Source organism: Xiphophorus maculatus, chromosome 11 (genome assembly GCF_002775205.1).
Source record: "Xiphophorus maculatus strain JP 163 A chromosome 11, X_maculatus-5.0-male, whole genome shotgun sequence".
Lineage (NCBI taxonomy): Eukaryota > Metazoa > Chordata > Actinopteri > Cyprinodontiformes > Poeciliidae > Xiphophorus > Xiphophorus maculatus.
In genome coordinates this window covers 19,530,583-19,548,899 of record NC_036453.1, presented here as the reverse complement: position 1 = coordinate 19,548,899, position 18,317 = coordinate 19,530,583, and the positions used below count along the sequence as shown (strand labels likewise).

At 37.3% G+C, this 18,317-nt stretch overlaps 1 protein-coding gene across 1 annotated transcript; it reads right to left on the bottom strand.

Moving 5' to 3' along the window:
* Nucleotides 1-6,942: 6,942 nt before the first annotated feature.
* LOC102230382 (transmembrane protein 47-like) lies at nt 6,943-18,062 on the bottom strand. Its single transcript, XM_005802908.2, has 3 exons — nt 17,655-18,062; nt 14,348-14,488; nt 6,943-7,689 (listed from the first exon to the last, which is right to left on the bottom strand). Exons 1-3 carry the CDS (start codon nt 17,869-17,871, stop codon nt 7,508-7,510), a joined length of 540 nt encoding a protein of 179 aa, XP_005802965.1. The 5' UTR covers nt 17,872-18,062; the 3' UTR covers nt 6,943-7,507.
* Between the last annotated feature and the right edge of the window lie 255 nt (nt 18,063-18,317).

Genomic DNA, 18,317 nt, shown 5'->3' with positions numbered 1-18,317 from the left:
ACAAAAAAAAATCTCAGCTATCATTTTCCCTGGCTGCTGTAATTTTGCTTAATTTTATTTCATCGTACAACTATGCAGATTTGATTAATGTTGTCATGAAAGCCAGATGTTTAGAGTTTTATTTATGACAAAAAAGGCTTACGAAATAGGTTGTCAGAAAATGTATGCTTTTTATTGAGTCTTAAAATAATATTTCAAACTGATTCCAACTAACTTTGATTAAATATGACCTGATTTTTATATCTTTTGCATTTTACCTGTCATCACACATATACAGATGTGTTCATTATTTTGTCCTAGATTTTGTTTTCTTTTTGTCAGATTTTAATGTCTTACAAAGATAACCAAAGTAAATACAGAAATAAGAAATTGAAGAGGAAGAGTCGCTGACATCAGTCTTAGAAGGGTTAAAAAGCCAATTAAGGCTTTGAGTGAATCACGGTGAGAGAAATTATCCAAAAAGGCCGGACAATGATGCCCAGCTCTTTTAGTTACATTCTGAATGAGTGTTTGCTGCTGATGTATATTTATGAACACATTATAATAAGGTAAATTTGTGCCAGGGACCGTGTATAAAGGGCGACATCTGCTGGCCAAATACCAGTATTGCACTTTGTTGCTAGAAGGGAAATTTGAATCATGTAAAATTGAAAGCATAACATGAGGAGTAATATTTCATGATCTAACTCAGAATAATATCAATTTAAACTGATAAGACATTTTCCAAAAAGGTTAATTGGTCAAATAATTGAAAGGAAATAGAAAAATCTATTTTTGTTTTGTTTGCTATGATCATAAAAGAATGCCTTCCTAAGATTTATTAGGAGCATTTTAAGCAATCTAAAATGGGTTAGTTTTATTAAAAATGGATTTGTAACTTATTCACCAATTCAATTAAATTAAAAAAGACAATTGATCACAAAGGAGACTTTGGGATCAATAAGTTTCCTTTGGGATCAATAAACTGATATTAATTAAAATTTTTCCAAAAGGTTTTGTAGATTGTGATGGCTTTTGGCAGGACGAATCTTTTAGCAGTCTGTATTACAGTGAATCTGGAGAGGCCTCTGACTGAAGACACTGTTTTCCCAAGATAAATACAACCCAAAATTGTTCTCTGTTTTACCGGTGTGTTTGTATTAGTTGGTACAAGTCATAAAGTTGCAGACTTTAAGGTAGCCACCTTAAACTACAGACGGTGAATGTCAACTTCAGTAATTAGTCTTTAGCTGTATGCAGTCAAGGTAGTTGATTCAGATATGTAGGATCAAGGACACATCACCCTCGAAGATTAAAGATTAAGACACAAGTTTCAATTAAATCAACTTAAAATCTTTTGTGAAACTTGCTCATATTTTAATGCTTTTATGAGGATTTTATGTCAAATGTTAAATTAACTCCAGGGAATCACATACATTTAACTGGCTGGTATAATAGGGATACATTAGATGATCCACTGAAAGATTACTGGAGACACAGTGGAGTAAATAAGTGTTTTCTGCTTCCTGATTTCCTGCTTTTTAGTTTTAGTTTTTCAGGGTGAGTAGAGAAAGAACAAGAACTAAGAAAACATGGTGTGAAGGCAGGGTATTGGTTGAACATGGGAAGACAAAGCATTTAATAACTTTCTAAAGGAAACAGATTATATGCAAAAACATAGATTAAGGATCTGGATTAAAGAGAGACATCTTGGAATCACAAAGTCTCCATTATTGTACCACATTCCCTTGTTAAATGTGGTGGAAAATTTGCTCTTTTCCAAATATCCAGGGAACCTTAGTGAACATGAACTCTGAAAAACTGGGAGATTACAAAATACTATAATGATTCAAGAGGATTGTCCTGTATGCATCTCAAATACGTATCCAGCACAAACCTGCTTGCTGCATGATACGCTCTCTCTCTTGTTGAGAAAATACACATCTGGCAGCAGGTTGACCACAGCTCTGTGTTTGATCCAGCATTCATTGACATCCTCAAGGTCAGCCATGGCAGCTGACTGCTTCCCACACCAATGCTGTCAAGTTCACACAGCCCTTTTCTTCTGATCTCTGCCTAGGCATGGATTTATTTATGGACTTAGATAAATGGTAATAAGAGTTTGTGGATAAGAATTGTGCTCACACTGCGGTTCATCTTATCTAGATGCTGTAACACAAAGTGGAATATTATGCAAGATATTCAGATAGTTTTATTACACCTACAGAGATAACACAAGTTACTTGAGTGCAGGATTTGTACCATTCACAGCCCTCAGTAAGAACACATGTAGGCTAAATGGGACCCTGGGGGCTGCAGAGCGGTGATAGTAGAAGAGAAGCAAGTAAAGTTATTTGGGTTAATGTGTAATTTTGGCGGAGCCAATCTTGATAATAGATTGGTAGGAGGGTAATGTACAGCCCAGGTGTTGCTGCTCAGTCAGTTCATCAGCCTCACAGCTCGCTGACTCTCATCTTCATGAGGATCCGCAGCGCTGGACTACTTCAGGTCTGGTCTTTAGATTTTGTGCTTATTTTCAGAAAATCCTAATATAAATGCTTGGGTAAAGCAATGTTTTTATTCCCCTCAGGTGACAGCATGTCAGAGCCGATGTGTCTCTGACCCCCGGGTTCAGTAACTGGAATCTGTCCCTGCAGGGTGAAAGCGTGCAGGGCCTGGCTGGTTACTGCACCCAGGGGCCAGGCTAATCTTCACAGGACAGACTCCCTTCAAATTCTGTCTAACAGGATTTTGCAGGATTCACCTCCTACCTTAAAAGCTTTGGTCTATCCCATTTTCTGCAGAGCTGTAGTGGTTCTGCTTATTTTCTGTTGATAAAGAAAACACTGTCTCGTAAAATATATTCAAAATGAGCAGAAGTAGATGCAATTAAAAAAACTAAAAAAACATAAAAACAATATACAGAGTACCTTTTCAAGCTATGGTAGAAACAAAGATAAGAATATTAACAAATGTTTTTCTCCCAAGACCAGCTGTTAATTTTGATAAATTGCAATCTGCATTTGACCTAAAGTGGAATTGCATGTATGCCATGGTTTATGCTAGACAACGTGGCATCACATTCATCTGACCACTAGGTGGAAGAATACTACCATTATTAAGGCTGCTGTTAAATACAACACCCACTAAGTGCACTTAGAAAAGACCTGGGAATTTAGCAACTAGCTTTTCTACCAGCACACAGGAACTGTGGCTCTGTTGAGACATTTCATGTTGTTCTTATGATTTCTCTGTACTCAGAGATATAGAAGAAAAGTGGGAGTATCTGTGTGGGCAGAAACCTGAGGGTGAAAGCCCACAGGCATTCCCACCACTGACCTTTAAGACGGATCACTGTAGTGAGATGATGCATTTTACAGCCCCCTGCTGCTGATTAAAAGTAAAGAAAACCGACTGCAGATAATGAATGTGCATAGTTCAAGGATAAACAAGGTTACACGTGGGAGTAGGAGGACGCTTAATGTTTTTGATCACTGCTTTTTTAAAAATGCTCAACTTGCTCTCTGACATGAAATTACAATCTGTTCTTTACTAATGTCATCAAATCATGCTTTATATAGACTGCCTGGAGTCATAATTTGTAAAAACTGAACCATGAGGATGGCCTAGAGCGCCTCATCTCTAACCTTTAAGTCACATTTCTAAGATTCCAGGAGGCTAAAGTGCTAGGAAGCATCTTGCTTTAACAACCTTCCTGCCTTGCTTCGATTATTGTGATGTTTATATAAATGCACACACCGCCTGCTTACATATGTATGGATGCTGTCAATCATGGTGCAGTAAAGTTCAGCAGGTTATAAGGCTTTCACTCACTGTAATTTATATTTTTTGGTGATGCATTGGTACATTTTTATCTATAAAGCTTTCCAGTCACAGGCTACACTGTCAGGATTTGCTCTCCTTCGGTTTTCCATTAGTAAAGGTCAGAACTTGAAAAAGAAAAAGCATTTTCTCACTCTGCTGCTTTTATGTGACACACTAAAGCAGGATCTGAAACTATCCACTTTGATTCCTTTTGGAACAACTCAAATTTCTTAAAACAAAAAGAGAAATCTTCTCATGAAAGCCACTGTTGTTTTTAGCTAATTTAATTAATCTTTTTTTTCATCAAAACAGGTCTCTCTTGTAAATGAGAGCTTGGATCTCAACGAGATACCCTGTATAAATAAATAAAATCATACATTTAGAAAACAGCACCGCACAACTCACAGAGCCCATTTATCAAGTCTACATGGTGAAATAATCTCGATTCCTTTCCCCCTTGGGGGTTGTTGATTCTGGTGTAAATACTCTTTGCAGCTGTTCAGTTTTCACACTGCTGCAGCTGTGGGAAATTTTTTATCCCTCTTCAGCTGCAGAAGATAGCCTTCACCAGCCCGCTCAAGTGTGACAATGTTTTCAGTTTTTCCACCAGACACGGGAAGAATGCTACCTTAAATTTTTAACATCTCAAATCGCACCATAAATGTAAACGCACTTGCTTAAAGAAAATAGGCTTTTTAAAAATTATTTTGTAAGCGTCCCCCTTCTCCATTATGTATTTCTGGCACATTACAGCCGCAATGGTTAAGATGTGCAAAAATCTTCAAACTAAATTTACTATTCACCACAGTTGCAAAAAAAAGAAAGAGAAAAATACAACTTTTGAACTAAATATATTTAATTATTTGGGTAAAAATACAGTAATTTCACAACAAACAAACGTGGCTGCACCCCTACGACTTGTATTAAATAAATATTTCTTTTTCAAAATTTTTTCTGTTATGTTGGGGTATAAATACGTGACAGACGCCCATTTTCTACGCTACTCTTCTAAATGAGCAATCCTAGAGAACATATTTCAACAAGAATTAGTTACAACAACAAAACTACTCACCTAACCTGCATACATTTATTTGGACACTTTATCATAAATTAGGCTTTTTTTAAGTTTTCCTATGTATAATGGTTTTTGGATGTGTTACTTTCTTTGTTTTTTAATGATAATTATAATAATAAAAGTGGTTCGTTTGTATTAAATTCTGGATAAATTGTTGCCACTTCTTTCTTAGATATTTTTTGTTTGTTTTTATATCGTTTATTTTCCTCCAGTTTCTTTTTAAAGTCTATTTGGCTGTGAATACAACAGTTAGGCCTCAGTCACATGAAATAAATCTAGATTTTGCTATAATTGTTTTGTTTTTTTCTCGAGATTTATTTTGTCTCATGTTTTCTAGTAAGAGCAACCATTAAAACATTTAAAATAACTTCAACTGTGTTGAGGAAGGATGACCCATTGGGTGGTAAAAAGGTTCACTAGTAGAGAAGCATAGCAATAAAAAGGGATTTATTTTCAGGCTTTGCTACCAGGTGTCAGTGAATTTGTAAAATGCTGTTTAAAAAACGATTTTCCATTTAAATCCATGAGTAAATTGTTAAAATGCTGTAAAATGTTGTACTGAACATTAAAATGTTCCATGGTACCTCTTTAAATAGCTTCCGCCTTCCTCTGAGGAATGTGATCCAGATAATGATGGTGGTTCGGCGGCTCAGGGTTGTTTAGTCTGTAGCAGGGCCATCCACCTCCAGTCCTCTAGGACCTAAAACGGGAGAACATGTACCTGCTGCAACACAGCTCCTTATACTTGAACTGCCTTCTCACGGAGCTGGTAACGAGCTTTCATTTGATTCAGGTGAACCAAGGTAATATCTAAACAGTCACTGGTTTAGTTACAACTGTTAGCTACGTAATGAAATTATCTCAATTTTTTCTGTTTTAAAGAACCTGTATTAACAAAGTTAGGAAGTTTACACTAGACAGAGGGATACAGATATACGAAGTTAGAGTTTGTATAAAGTCTTAGACTACAAAAATATGTCAAATGTGTCATGCAGTGTAGATAATTCAATGAATTTCACATATTGGCAAGCTGACTTTATGCCAGCAACTAGATAGTGAAAGCAACTTTAGTCTTCTTCCAAGTATTGCAAGAACAATAGAAAAAAAATATCTATGCATTGATTTCATGAATGTATTAGATAATTTGTAGATAGGGTATTTCTGATTGGAAATTTAAAGGAATATACTTAATTATTGCCTCCAACAATAATGTAAAACTCCAATACTTCCAAACTAGACGTAATTAAAGTTTGTAATAACTTAGAACTGCTTTGTACACTTTTCAGAATTTGAAGGACAAACTATTTTTTTCAAAGGTGCCATGTTTAAGGTGTTAACTGAAGTAGTCATGGGAATGAGCACAGACATCCAACCGCATTGCATTGTGGGACTGTTGATGTCTTAGTTTCAGCTCTGCTAAACAGGAGTCCATAGGCAGCAGTCAGAGAGAGAGACAGACAGTGCCTAGATAAAAATAAAAAATAAATAAAAAGAGATGAAGGGGAGACTCGAAGGAAAGTGGTTGTATTTATCCTATAATCATGACAAAATTAAACTTTAAAAAGGTTTTCTGGTCCAGCATTTTCCTCCTGCAGTTTTTGGTTTTGTTGACATTCTTAAAATGTATAGGGATTTGTCTATTAATACATAAAAAATTAGTTGCTAGCTGTCACTGTGTTTGACCTCTGGTGTCAAATCACAGGGAAAATTCAAAACGTAATTCAGATAACTCACGGAGGGCTGATGTACATCTCTTTGTCCCTTTCAAATTCAGGGGAGTCTCAAAATACCTCTAATACACAAGCTGGCCAAAGTCCAGGCATCTGTAATAATTTTGTGGAAAAGTATCTATTTAGCTAGCAAGGCTGGAAAATGAACAAAAATCATTTATAAGCAACAATTATCTATGGTTCTTTTCATTTCTCTGGAATCTCACTGAAAATGTCCTTTTGTTAATGCAATCTTATTCTCTAAACTGGTTTGTAGTTTTGTTTCTGTGGTGTACGGTCATGACAGTTTGTAACAAATATGTCAAAATGTTTCCTTCAAACAACACACAGAAATATTTTGTATTGTAGATTTTATGGGACAAACTACTGCGATTGTTTTTCAGAGGCTACACATCTAAAAAAAATGGTCTAATTTACACTTATTGGACATGTTTTAGTTTAAACAGGGGAAATTTACACTGAATATCAGGAAAGAGAGAAATTATGCCATAAATACACTATAAAAATAAAATAAAAAAAAGAAATGTGGAGATCAGTCAGTCCTGGTGAATAGTCAGCCCCAGCATATTCAGGCCTGTGTCATTTCTAACAATAAACATCCTGGAAACATCCAGCAGTCCGAGCCAGTCCAGAAAACTCTGTGCTTTAGTGTTGCCACCTCGCCCCCTCCACCAAACGCCACCGGCAGCTGAGTGTGACTGCAGGATGGAGGCGGAGATCGACTCTCGCAGCCCCGGCCCTAAATAGCACCTTCACAACCTGTCTAAAAATAACAGCAAGAGCAAGACAGGAGGCAGAAACGAGACATGGGGTCTGCTCACGTACTGGCCCTGTGCAGAGCAAAGAGAAGTTTCTGTGGGTTTATGTTTGCGTTTTCAGCAGCGTGGCAGGGATTTCACTAGTACATGGCGTCCTCGTAAATGTCCGTCCGCAGGCAGAAGAGTATCCCTCCGCCCAGCATGAAAATGGTGGCTCCCCAGCCGAGTCCGTAGCCCCAGTTGAACTCATGATAGGTCTGTAGAACCGTTCCATCAATAAACTTGATTGGGTAGAGCACCAGGGCACAGGCCTGCAAAACAACTGCAACCAGAAAGACAATCATGAGATTACGCTCCTTAATAAACAAAGATTTTATAAGCAGTCTTTCACGTTACATTACTCATAAACTGAAATGTCTGAGCTGATTGTAAAATTGTTTTGTTAGTTATTTTGTACCGCAAAAATAAGAAACTTATTCACCTGATTAATAGTTAAAAATAATCAGTAAACACATTATTATTTAATAGGATAAATAATCCTACTACATTTTACAACTGCACTTTATAGAATCACAACTAGCAAAGCTAACTGCTTCTTGCAGCAGGATATGTACCAGACAGTATTATATGAAACAGGCAAAATTCAAAACTTAAACACATACATTTTCTATTTTCAATAAAATAGTTGTTTGAGAATCAAATGTTTGTTTTGAATTTGACAAATTTGTGTTGTCAAGCTAACATGTAGCAACAAAATTATCTTCCTAACCCTATATATTATCGGGGCATTGAATTTTCTAACCAGAAAAACAAGATTCATTGTTTCATAACCTAAAAGTCAACGCCTGTAATGTAATGGGATTACACAGGGAAATGCAAACAATAGCATATTCATAGCAGCATAGATTAGGAGTCATACTGTACAAAGTTTATTAGAGAAAACGGAAAACATGAAAAAACCAACAATGGTTGTTCAATGCAATGTAGAGTTCCCACAGATGTGGTTTAAAATAGGGAACATCTTTCCTAAAGTGCTCTGCTAACAGCATAAAAAATTTTTAAAAATAAGCTTGTGAGCAAATTTGGTAAATTTTCTGCTCCACTGGCCATGATTGGTGGCAGACTGGTTGAAATCCTATTTTTTTTTCTAGTCAGTGAAACACGCTCTGGTTGTGTGTGGAGGATGTTAGAGAAGGAATCAAACTCCAACTTGGGCTTTTTCAAAAAACCAGCAAGGAATGAAATCAGAGGAAGCCCAGCGACGTAAGAGGATATTTAAAAGGAAACGGTATGTAAGATGAGTCGAGACGTTTCTGTGATTCATTCAGCAGAAAATGAGCCTGAGGATCTACATTCTTTAGAAATAACAGAAAGCTGATTTATTAATACTAACCATGTTAATTACTGACATAGTGTGCTAAATATTGTTTAAAATGTCAACTCATTTTGTCTTTGCGTTTTTGTTAATAGATGCAGCCATTTCCATACTCCATCTAGAATATGTGCTCCACTTTTCTTTTTTGTTTCACTGAAGTCTTTCACTTAGTTTATTCAGATATTTTCCTAATTGTTTAGATAGTTTTCCTTTCTCTCTGCCTTTATGCCTTTCTCCAAATTCAAAATCTAACATTGGTTATGGATTAATCCTTCCTTTTTGAAGTTCTTTTTTCCTCCCATCTTTCAAACTAAAAATCTGTAACATGTTAGCACCGTTAGCAGTGGGAAGCCATTCAAAGTATAACGTTTCTTGGTTTAAACAAGAACATGAAAGCGAACACAAACAGCTTCCAGGCTGAAATGATGACTAAAAGTTGACAGTTTGACTATAAACAGGATCTGATGGATAAAACCGCTAGGATGTTTTTCAAAAATAAACTGAACATAACATGCTTATACAATGAAGGATTATTAATTTATTTGTTCTGATGCTTGAAATGATCAGATTCTGATGTACTAAATATTTACTTTACCTTAAGTTAAATTCAGAAACGTCAATGCATTTTATGGAGTTTCATGGAAAACCAACATAAATTAACTCACGACTGTTAAGTGAATAAAAAATGATCGTTGGTTTTCTGCATTATATATATAAAAATAAAGCAATGCTGAATAGTGCGGCCTGAATTTGGGTTCATCGCCACAATTCAATACCGTGCAGATTATTCTTTTGCTGCAGTTACAGTAGTTTGTCTCCAACAACTCTAGATATTTAAAAACATAAATGTCACACACAGACTTTAAGATTCATTCATTAATGAAATGTACCATTACCATGTATCTTGTACTCTGATGTAAAATTAATTTAACAATAAAAAAAATTAATAAAAGTACAAATTTTAACCCGTTCTTATCTGTAAAATATCAAGGGTATTGTCATTATTTTCTTATAGTTTTAAAAAATGCAGCTTCGTGATTCATTTTGTCCACCAATGTTCTCAAACTACAATTTATACATTTGTTTACAATTCTAGGATTATTGTATACAGGTGTAAATAGTACTTCTAATGGCAGCTGGTTACAGTTGGTTTTATTTCGGGTCAAAAGAAATCTGATTTTAATATATGGTAAGAGTGAAATAAATACAATCATAAATCAATTCCCCTCTACTTCACTAATATGCAAAGCTTCATCTTGGCTTGTTACCTAAAAACCCAATAAAATAAAGCTCTAATGTGAAGAAAGACGCCAATACTTGCAACACAAAGCAAAAATGGCTTTATGAACTCAATAAATTAGTTTGGTGTGTTGTGAATTATTACTACTCATACCTTGTAACTTGATAGATAAAAAAGGGTTTTCTAAAGATGGTGGATTCTGCGGGTTTCTCAGAGGAAAGTGAGGCCTGCTTTAAGTGGCTTCTCCCTGACAGCGACAAACGTTTAGAGCAGATGTTAGCACCCACAACATAAGGCTTGTTCAGCTCTTTCACGCAAAGAAGTGCGAAGAGTCGCAAACATCAGCCATTATTCTCTTAATCTCCGCCTCACATATGGGCGAAGGTTTTTGCGATAACGTCATGAATCATCCTTTCCTCCCCACCATTCAGACCCAAAAGAATTCACACTATGCTCGCTCCTTCGCATGCATGCTGGGCGACTCTTGAGGACTTTAAAGGTGTTTCCACCTTTCCTTCCTACAGGACGCAGCCCTGGGTGATTGGGTGGAGACCCGGGCCGTGTTCACTGAGGCCCAACAGAGTGAGCTGAGGTCATATTTCTGGAAAGAAAATAAATACCAGAGTCACAGTCCTCCTGCCAAGAGGCTTTTAACAATCCAGCCCTTCTGCTGCTGCTCTGCTGAGGACTCCTGAGTCTGCATGGAGACATTTTCTCTCCAGGCTCTTAAGGCAATTACACACAGGAAGGAATAACACGGCATTCCCACGCTTGGCAGTAAATGTATAAGAGGAAAAGCCACAGGACTACAGTGCTCCTTTGTAGCAGCTGTTTGCAGAGAGAGAACAATACAAAGCTTCCTTTTCAATGCCATTCAGTGTTAGAAAGTTACATTTTGCTCAGTTTTACAGTGGCTTGAGAAAGTCTGCTATCCTTTGACCACTTTCACATTTTGTCAAGTTGCAACCAGGCCCATCGCAATAAACAATAAATCAAGTAATCGCATAATATATTAGAACAAGCTCAATAATTTCCATTTGCATGATTTATCGTTTTTCCTCTTTCTACCAAAAAAACTGGATGATAAAAGCCTCCATTCTGGCTTTTTTTTAGAATGATTAATTTGCTCCATTTGTTGTTTTGGATATTTAAAATGTCTTCCAGTTCCAGTGTTAAATATTCTTTAGAATATTTAAAGTTTTAATCTTTGAGAATGTGTTCTTGCATTATTACGCCATTGCCTTTACGTTACTTAAAAACGGTATTAAAAAAAAAAAAATCAATATTATCGTTTATTGCAATAGCTTCTGGGACAATTTATTGTCCAGCATATTTTCTTATTGTGACAAACTTCTACGTATTTTATTGAGTATTTTATTTATTAGTAGTGAATAATTGTGAACCAGAATGTAGATAATTTGTGGTTTTAAAAAATGTTATACAAGTAAAAATCTGAGAAGTTTGACATGTAGCCGTTTGCACTTGTTCAATAAGCAAGTTCAGTACGTTTAGACTAAACGCAGACTATTTAAAACATGATTTGTGAACTTTGGTACCTTTTCCTAAATTCCTTACCATCCATTGCTTTTGGAGCAACAGCGTAGATAAAAATAAAATTTCTGAGCTGTGACAAATTTTATTTCATCAATTAAAAGCTAGTGGCCATTAGCATATAGTTAAAAAGAACAAACAGAAATTTTTCCTTTGCCAGTAACAACAATCATGTCTTCCCAAACATTACCCAACTGAAGTGGTTTTGAGTTTTACTGGCAAAAGCAGTAACTCTTGTTGAAAGAGATGCTTGGCAGCCTAAACACTCATTAACTAGCATCAGTTATGGGTTTTAGTCCATCAATTAGATTTCATTTATTTAGAAACCACCGCATCTTTTTTGAACGACTGTTTTAAAAACCTGCTTTTTCTAAATTTCCTGCATGTGTTGCCACAGTTACGGCCATTGTTTACTCTCCAAGATGACCGTTGGGTTCTTCTTGTGATTTCATTGCAAACACCCCATTAATTGTGGTTGATCAAAGGAAACCAAGCTCATACGGGCAGCAAAAGCTTTTTTCGCCTCCATATTTATGCCGATCATGTTTCTTCACAGTTGTAGTTGATTTCAAACTGTGCCAAATGTTTCTGATGAGTGATGGTCTGAGCTCAGGATCCAGAGCGTTTCAGTACAGACTCGTGTTGTAATATGTGAAATATGTGGCCCAAAAGCCTGGAACGGCAGGCAGACTTCAGAAATTTGATCTCAGCCTTTGAGCTCAGATTCCTGTGAAAGTTCAATGACCAAATGTTTTCATAGTAAAGTCAAAGAAACCTATTTGATTTTTAAAACTTCGACCAATTATTTCAGTTTGAATTCTCTACAGGTTTTGTACAAACGCCATGCTGGAGTCCTGGCTGCAAAAACATTTTGAAGGACAAACAGCTAGGAGAGTCACGATGGCCCCTTCGGTCCAGCTCGCTAATTAGGCTAAGTGTTAACAGGTCAGTAAACAACCTTGGAGTAATGTTATATGTGAAAAATTGCTAAGAATTTGGGAATTTTATCATCAGAAGAAGTGGAGAAAGCTGCGATTTCTCTGTATACATGGTGGAAAGCTGAAAAATGGTTTATGTTTGTATCATGAAGACCATGGAACAAGGCAGGAAGCTCAAGGGTACGTTTAGCAAAAGTCTTTTCACACTCATAATTAAAAGAACAGAAACATTTTCAACAAATAAAAATGTGAGAAGTGTGGCCTCCACTTATATTCTGCTCCCTTTAATCAGATACCCATAGATAAAATGAAGTTCCACCACAGCATGCGTGTAATTTAATCTCACTATAAATCCAGCTGTTGTGTGAAGGCCTCAGAGGTTTGCCAGAGAACATTAGCAACCAAACGGCATCATAAAGACCAGGAAACAAAGCAGGAAGCTCAGGGGACGTTTGAAGTAGGGCTAGGATATAAAACAACATTCCAGGCTTAGAAAAGCTTGCAGAGAACCTTAACGTCATCTGAAAATGTAAAGAGTATGTTGGATATGAACTGCTCACCTAATCTAACAGGCTTATCCCATGGTTGCTTTAGAAGAGAGCTGCAGCTCAGATAGAAGAATTGGTTGTCAAAGGAAATCCATCATTGGAAGAAGTTTTATTTGCAGTCATCAACTTTAAATGAAGGAGACACAACAAACATGTAGAAGAAAGAGCTTCGGGAGACCAAAGTTGAACTTTCCGGCCAACATGCATATGTATGTAGATCACTCATCACCCATCTCCCAAATTTAAGGAAATTGGGGATTTATCTAGTGAAAAAGTTCAATTTTGCATATGTTGACTAGTTTTCCAAAGAGTTCCAACTTTTGTATATTTTTTCCTCTCATATGCTGCAAAAACACAATTATTTCACTTAGAAGACGACATTTTCCCCATGTTATAAGTTAATTTATCTGCCAATAGAACAAGTACTTTTTCATCAATATTATGAAATTATTTACCTAAAACAAGTCTCTATATCTTGTTAAAAAGTTTCTTGTAAGTTAGTTTTGTCTTATTTCAAGTTCACAAAGATATTTGCGCTAGAAACTAGACCAAATCTATTTGGTAAGATTTTGTGTTTTTGCAGCGTACAAATGGGGGAATTAATAGACTTTTGACCCTGGACTTAATGTAGCACATAATAAACGTGTCATAAAGTTTCCATGCTGGGAAGCATAAAGTTTTCTTCACACTCTGAAACTGTTGAGGTTTATTTGTAGTGTGCTGGACGTCTGTTTCTTATATAATTTGACTTTATTTTGCTTGAAGTCAGGGTGAGTAACGTCCTGTGATAGTGAGTGGTTAGGGTTTCACTACTGCTAAGCTAAATGAGGCTTGAGTTATGACTCAGTTATTACAGTCTCTATATTCTTCATGAAAGAATGTGTCTTCATGATTCTTCCTAATTACACGTTTCAGATTTAGATCCTCCCTCCTCTGCTACAGAGTTTGGTTTGGCCCAAAAGATCTTTCCACAAAGCAGGACTCCATCGTATGAAGCAATGCTGGGTGAGCTGTCTCTAATGACTCCCCCCACCCCGTCTCAATGTGACTTTACTTTAGCTGGTAAAGTTGGAAATTCTGCGGCTGCTGTTTCTTGGCTCAAGCAGCGGCAGCAACTCTACAGACTGAACCTCACAAAAATATGAGCTCAACCATCAAACCTCATTCTGATGGTTTTCTTTTTTTTCCATTTCTGCATCGCTTCTGTTTAATGGGAGCATAGAAAAGAAAACGTGGAAGCATGGAAACTATTGTGGTGAATGCAAATCAGTTGGCCCTTCCGTTCCCCAAATGCGTTCGCTCAAAGAGAGTCGTGAAGGCCGACCCACCTGCAGTGAAGAGAAACACCGCCACGATGCGGTAGTGCTGCCTCTTCGTACCCCAGCAGAGGGAAATGAGGGCCACCAGAAACGCCACCAGAGTCGCGATGGCGCCGGCCCCCAGGAGCACCAGGGTGGCGATCTGCCAGTCTGCAGGACAGGACACAAGCAGGTTAGAGAGGAGCATCCCTGACAACAAAACACCTGGTTCAGAGCGCAACGCGGCTGAATTGAAGCGTTGTGTCAAACAGCACAAAGGAAGTGCTAATCCTACACAGAGAACCGAACAGAGCAGAACAGACTCAAGCCTGCAGGAGAGAATCAGGAACACGAGCAAAACGCCGCAAACACAATGTAGGTTATTGCTGTGGAGAGAAGGTAACTGATACAGGGTTCTCAACATTTTTACTTAAATGCAATTAAAATATTTGGAAAACAGGATATTGGGTAACACTTTATGTGAAGGGGTGTGCATAAGACTGATATGAGACCGTCCTAAGCATGACAAAACCTGTCATGAACATGAAGGAGTCTTCATGAATGCTTATGACTGTTGTCATGAAGTCATTTGGTAAATAATGACAGACTTTTAATGCAAGTTTTAATGGAACAACAGTGCCTTTAGGAAAATGTTAAGCTTCTAGAATTGCTGTATATGTCTGAATGTGTATGTAGCAGAAATCTCTGGAGAAATATCTCCACTGCTGTTCTTCATCCAGCCAGGTTGAGTCCAAATATATCCTCTAGCAGGAATGTGAAAAATGTTAAAGTTTGCTAAAGCTTCTTTAGCTTTGAACCTGTGGAGGATTGTGTATGGGCTGGTGCACAAAAAGAATTGTATCTTACTCAAAATTTAGACTTTGTTCCAGCTTCAAACCACCAGAACTACTGCATCTCAGCATTTCTATGCTGTTTAAGATGGCCCTGAAGGAGTGAACATGGGAAAGTTTCACGTCTGTGAAAACATAGCACAACTGCAACTATCACGTGGAAATTAACAAGTTTAGGACTTTCTACTTGAAGATTTGGTTTTTTAGTTAGAAAAAAAAACAAAACAAAAAAAAAAACACATTACAAATAAAAAAAGACATTTCGCTTTAAAGCTCCATCATCTGGGAAAAAAAGATGATGGAGCAAATCCCTTTTTGCTCCAAATCCCTTTTTTCAGTCATACTTGGTGACTTGTACAACAAAATTTCAATGGTCTACTCTAAACAAACTGCTGTTGCTCCTTACAGAAAAGTAAAACTCAGACATTCTTCCCATCGTAACATATTTTTCCTGAAAATACCTCCACAACCGCAGGCGGATGAAATTGCACGTTTACCCTATTTTTCTGCTTTTTTTTTAAGACTGGGCCATAACAATCTAACCAAGCCTTGCGCTCTGACCCAAACCATAAAAGGATAAGTTGAGTTGTTTTTACATCCCCCGTTGTCCTCCAAAGGAACATTTTATCACTGCTCTCTGAACGTAGTTTGCTGAAACGCCAAAAGATATTTTTTCACCATCTTTAGTCTATTATGTGGTTACATATTTGCCCTGACACACGGAGAAACGACGTTCTCACATTACAAACATGTTTCTCTAGTCTTTTCTAACATCGTTTTTAATCAATCCAGTCACCTGCATGTTATTTTCTTTAGGACAATGACGTCACTCCAAAAGTAAATAAGTCCAAGAACCTTTGGGTGAGGACATGTGGATGATCACCCTTTGTTGCCTTTTGCAGATCTCCACCTTTGACCCCCACACACCCCACTCCACTGTTGTTTTAATGAGCTCAAAGCAGTAGGCCCGCCTCCTACTCACGCCGACACATTCCACAGTGTGAGAGGGAAATCAGTCACCGCAGGCTGCAGGTCCCTGTTTGTTTCTGGAGAGGATTGTGAGGTAAAGTGGTGTTGGATGTTGACTTAACAAGTCCAGGTTTGGGCCCTCTGAAGCCAAAAAGGAGGAGGATGTGGAACGTGACAATTTAAACAACTTTAAAGCCTTTTAGTTTTTGGAGTTTAATGTGCCAGAGATGTTTATGGTGGAGTTTTCTTTAAGGAATTCAATGTAAAATCAGCTGGTACATCGCTTTGTCGGCTCTAATCTGTGGCTGTCCAGTCAGAATAAATAAAAAAAGAAAAACACAATGAGGGTCATGGGCCATGCTTGATTTACTTGGAAATAGTGGACAAATTTAAGATTTAAAATAAGGATCTATATTCTCCAGGGAGAACACACCAAGACAGCAACTAAAGCTGCTAAAGCTAGCAATGCTAGTTGCTAACATCAGATGCTGAATACAATTTATGTCAACTTCCAATCCTTTTGTCTTAGTTTTACCTTTTTAAATGTTGCCTGTGCTTCTAATTTAAATAGTTAGAGACCACTTATGGCAGATAAGTAACAAATAGTTACTTAACTGTGCTGTAAAACTGGACTATATGCCTGGAAAATGCATAACACCCATTTAAGGAACTTCCAAGAAGTTCTTCATTCAATAATTTCATTTTTATACAACTCACTAAATCAGAAACACATAGTCACACACACAGTCAAAGTAACCTCTACTAGACATATCTGTACTTTTTTGTCAAGAGATATTGATTAACATTGATATGGACAACTCGGCTTTTAAAAACTGAGCTGCAGAAATCTGTCCCTGGTACAGTTCATCCTTTCACTTAAAAGTTTCCTAAAACACAGACTAAAATTACAGAAAAATAATGTACAACAACCAAGATTTTAAATAAATGTTCCAAAAGTTCAATTCAACCTTTACTGTCTCTTCCTAAAACCAGATAAAGCTAATTTCACCTGGCCAAAGGAGCTCTTAGAAGCAACTTAGATTTCTTAGAGGAACAGTAAAGATGTTACTTGAGTTAAGATCTTTCTTTATAACTTAACACTGAAATGTTGGGAAGACAAATTTACTTTTCTTAAAACTACACCAATAAGATGACAGGGATTTTGTCACATGTGCGTCTTTTTTAAAATAAAAAAAGGTGAGATTAACTATCCATTTAGTAAATAACATTACTGATTTGTGGCATTTTTGATAACTAGAACACCAAATGGCTGCCTAAATGAGTAGCAGTAACGAGTTCACACCTTTTCCCATCAAACAACATTATTCAGGTCTTGCCCTCTATTCTTTAGAGGCTTCTTGCGCCAACATTCTGATTACATTAGGTGTGTTCAGCACCAGAAGCTCCAAGCCACACCAGAAAATTAAAGACAACAACCTCCGTAAAATAACACAGCAGGCGCGAGAAACAAACAACAAACAAAAGCCTCTCCCTCCTCCTCCTCCTCTTCCTCCTACCAGATGTGAGGGTGGAGAAGCAGCTCCACGCAGCCTCCTCTGCGGCTTGCCGAGCCTCGGACTGGGAGCAGGACTCCCAGAGAGACAGGGAGAAATGCTCGGCGGTGACCCAGGCTGGACTCAGCAGAGCCACCACGTCCAGGCACAGCGCCAGGAAGACGCAGAGCAGGGCGATCAGCTTGAAGGGCCGGAACACGTACACCTCGTCCACAGACATCTTCTCAGTCCCCGTCAGCAGCAGCTCTCCGGAGGTCGATGCGCTTCTTCTCCTACCATAACCCCCTCTCCGCTTTGTCTGAGACCAGCTGGGAAAGTTGCCTGGGACACTTCCGGTTGCATGGACTTTTCACAATAAACGTACTCGTGGACCGCGTGAAGAAGAGTTTTTGTTTGTTTTTATTGTAGCAAATCAAAGTGATGATATTTTATGAATTTGTGAAATGATCGAATGATTTATGAATCATTTAGTAAGTAATTGCAACTAATAAAATCTGTTTAATACTACTATTATCACTGATAATACTAATAATACAAAATATTGTATTTGTAACATTTTCATCTGCTTTTTCAAATTTAGCACACAAGTAGAAATTTTTGTAATTTTAAAAATGTGACATCAAACGAAATAATTAATTAAATAAGCAATACGTTATTGAACTACAG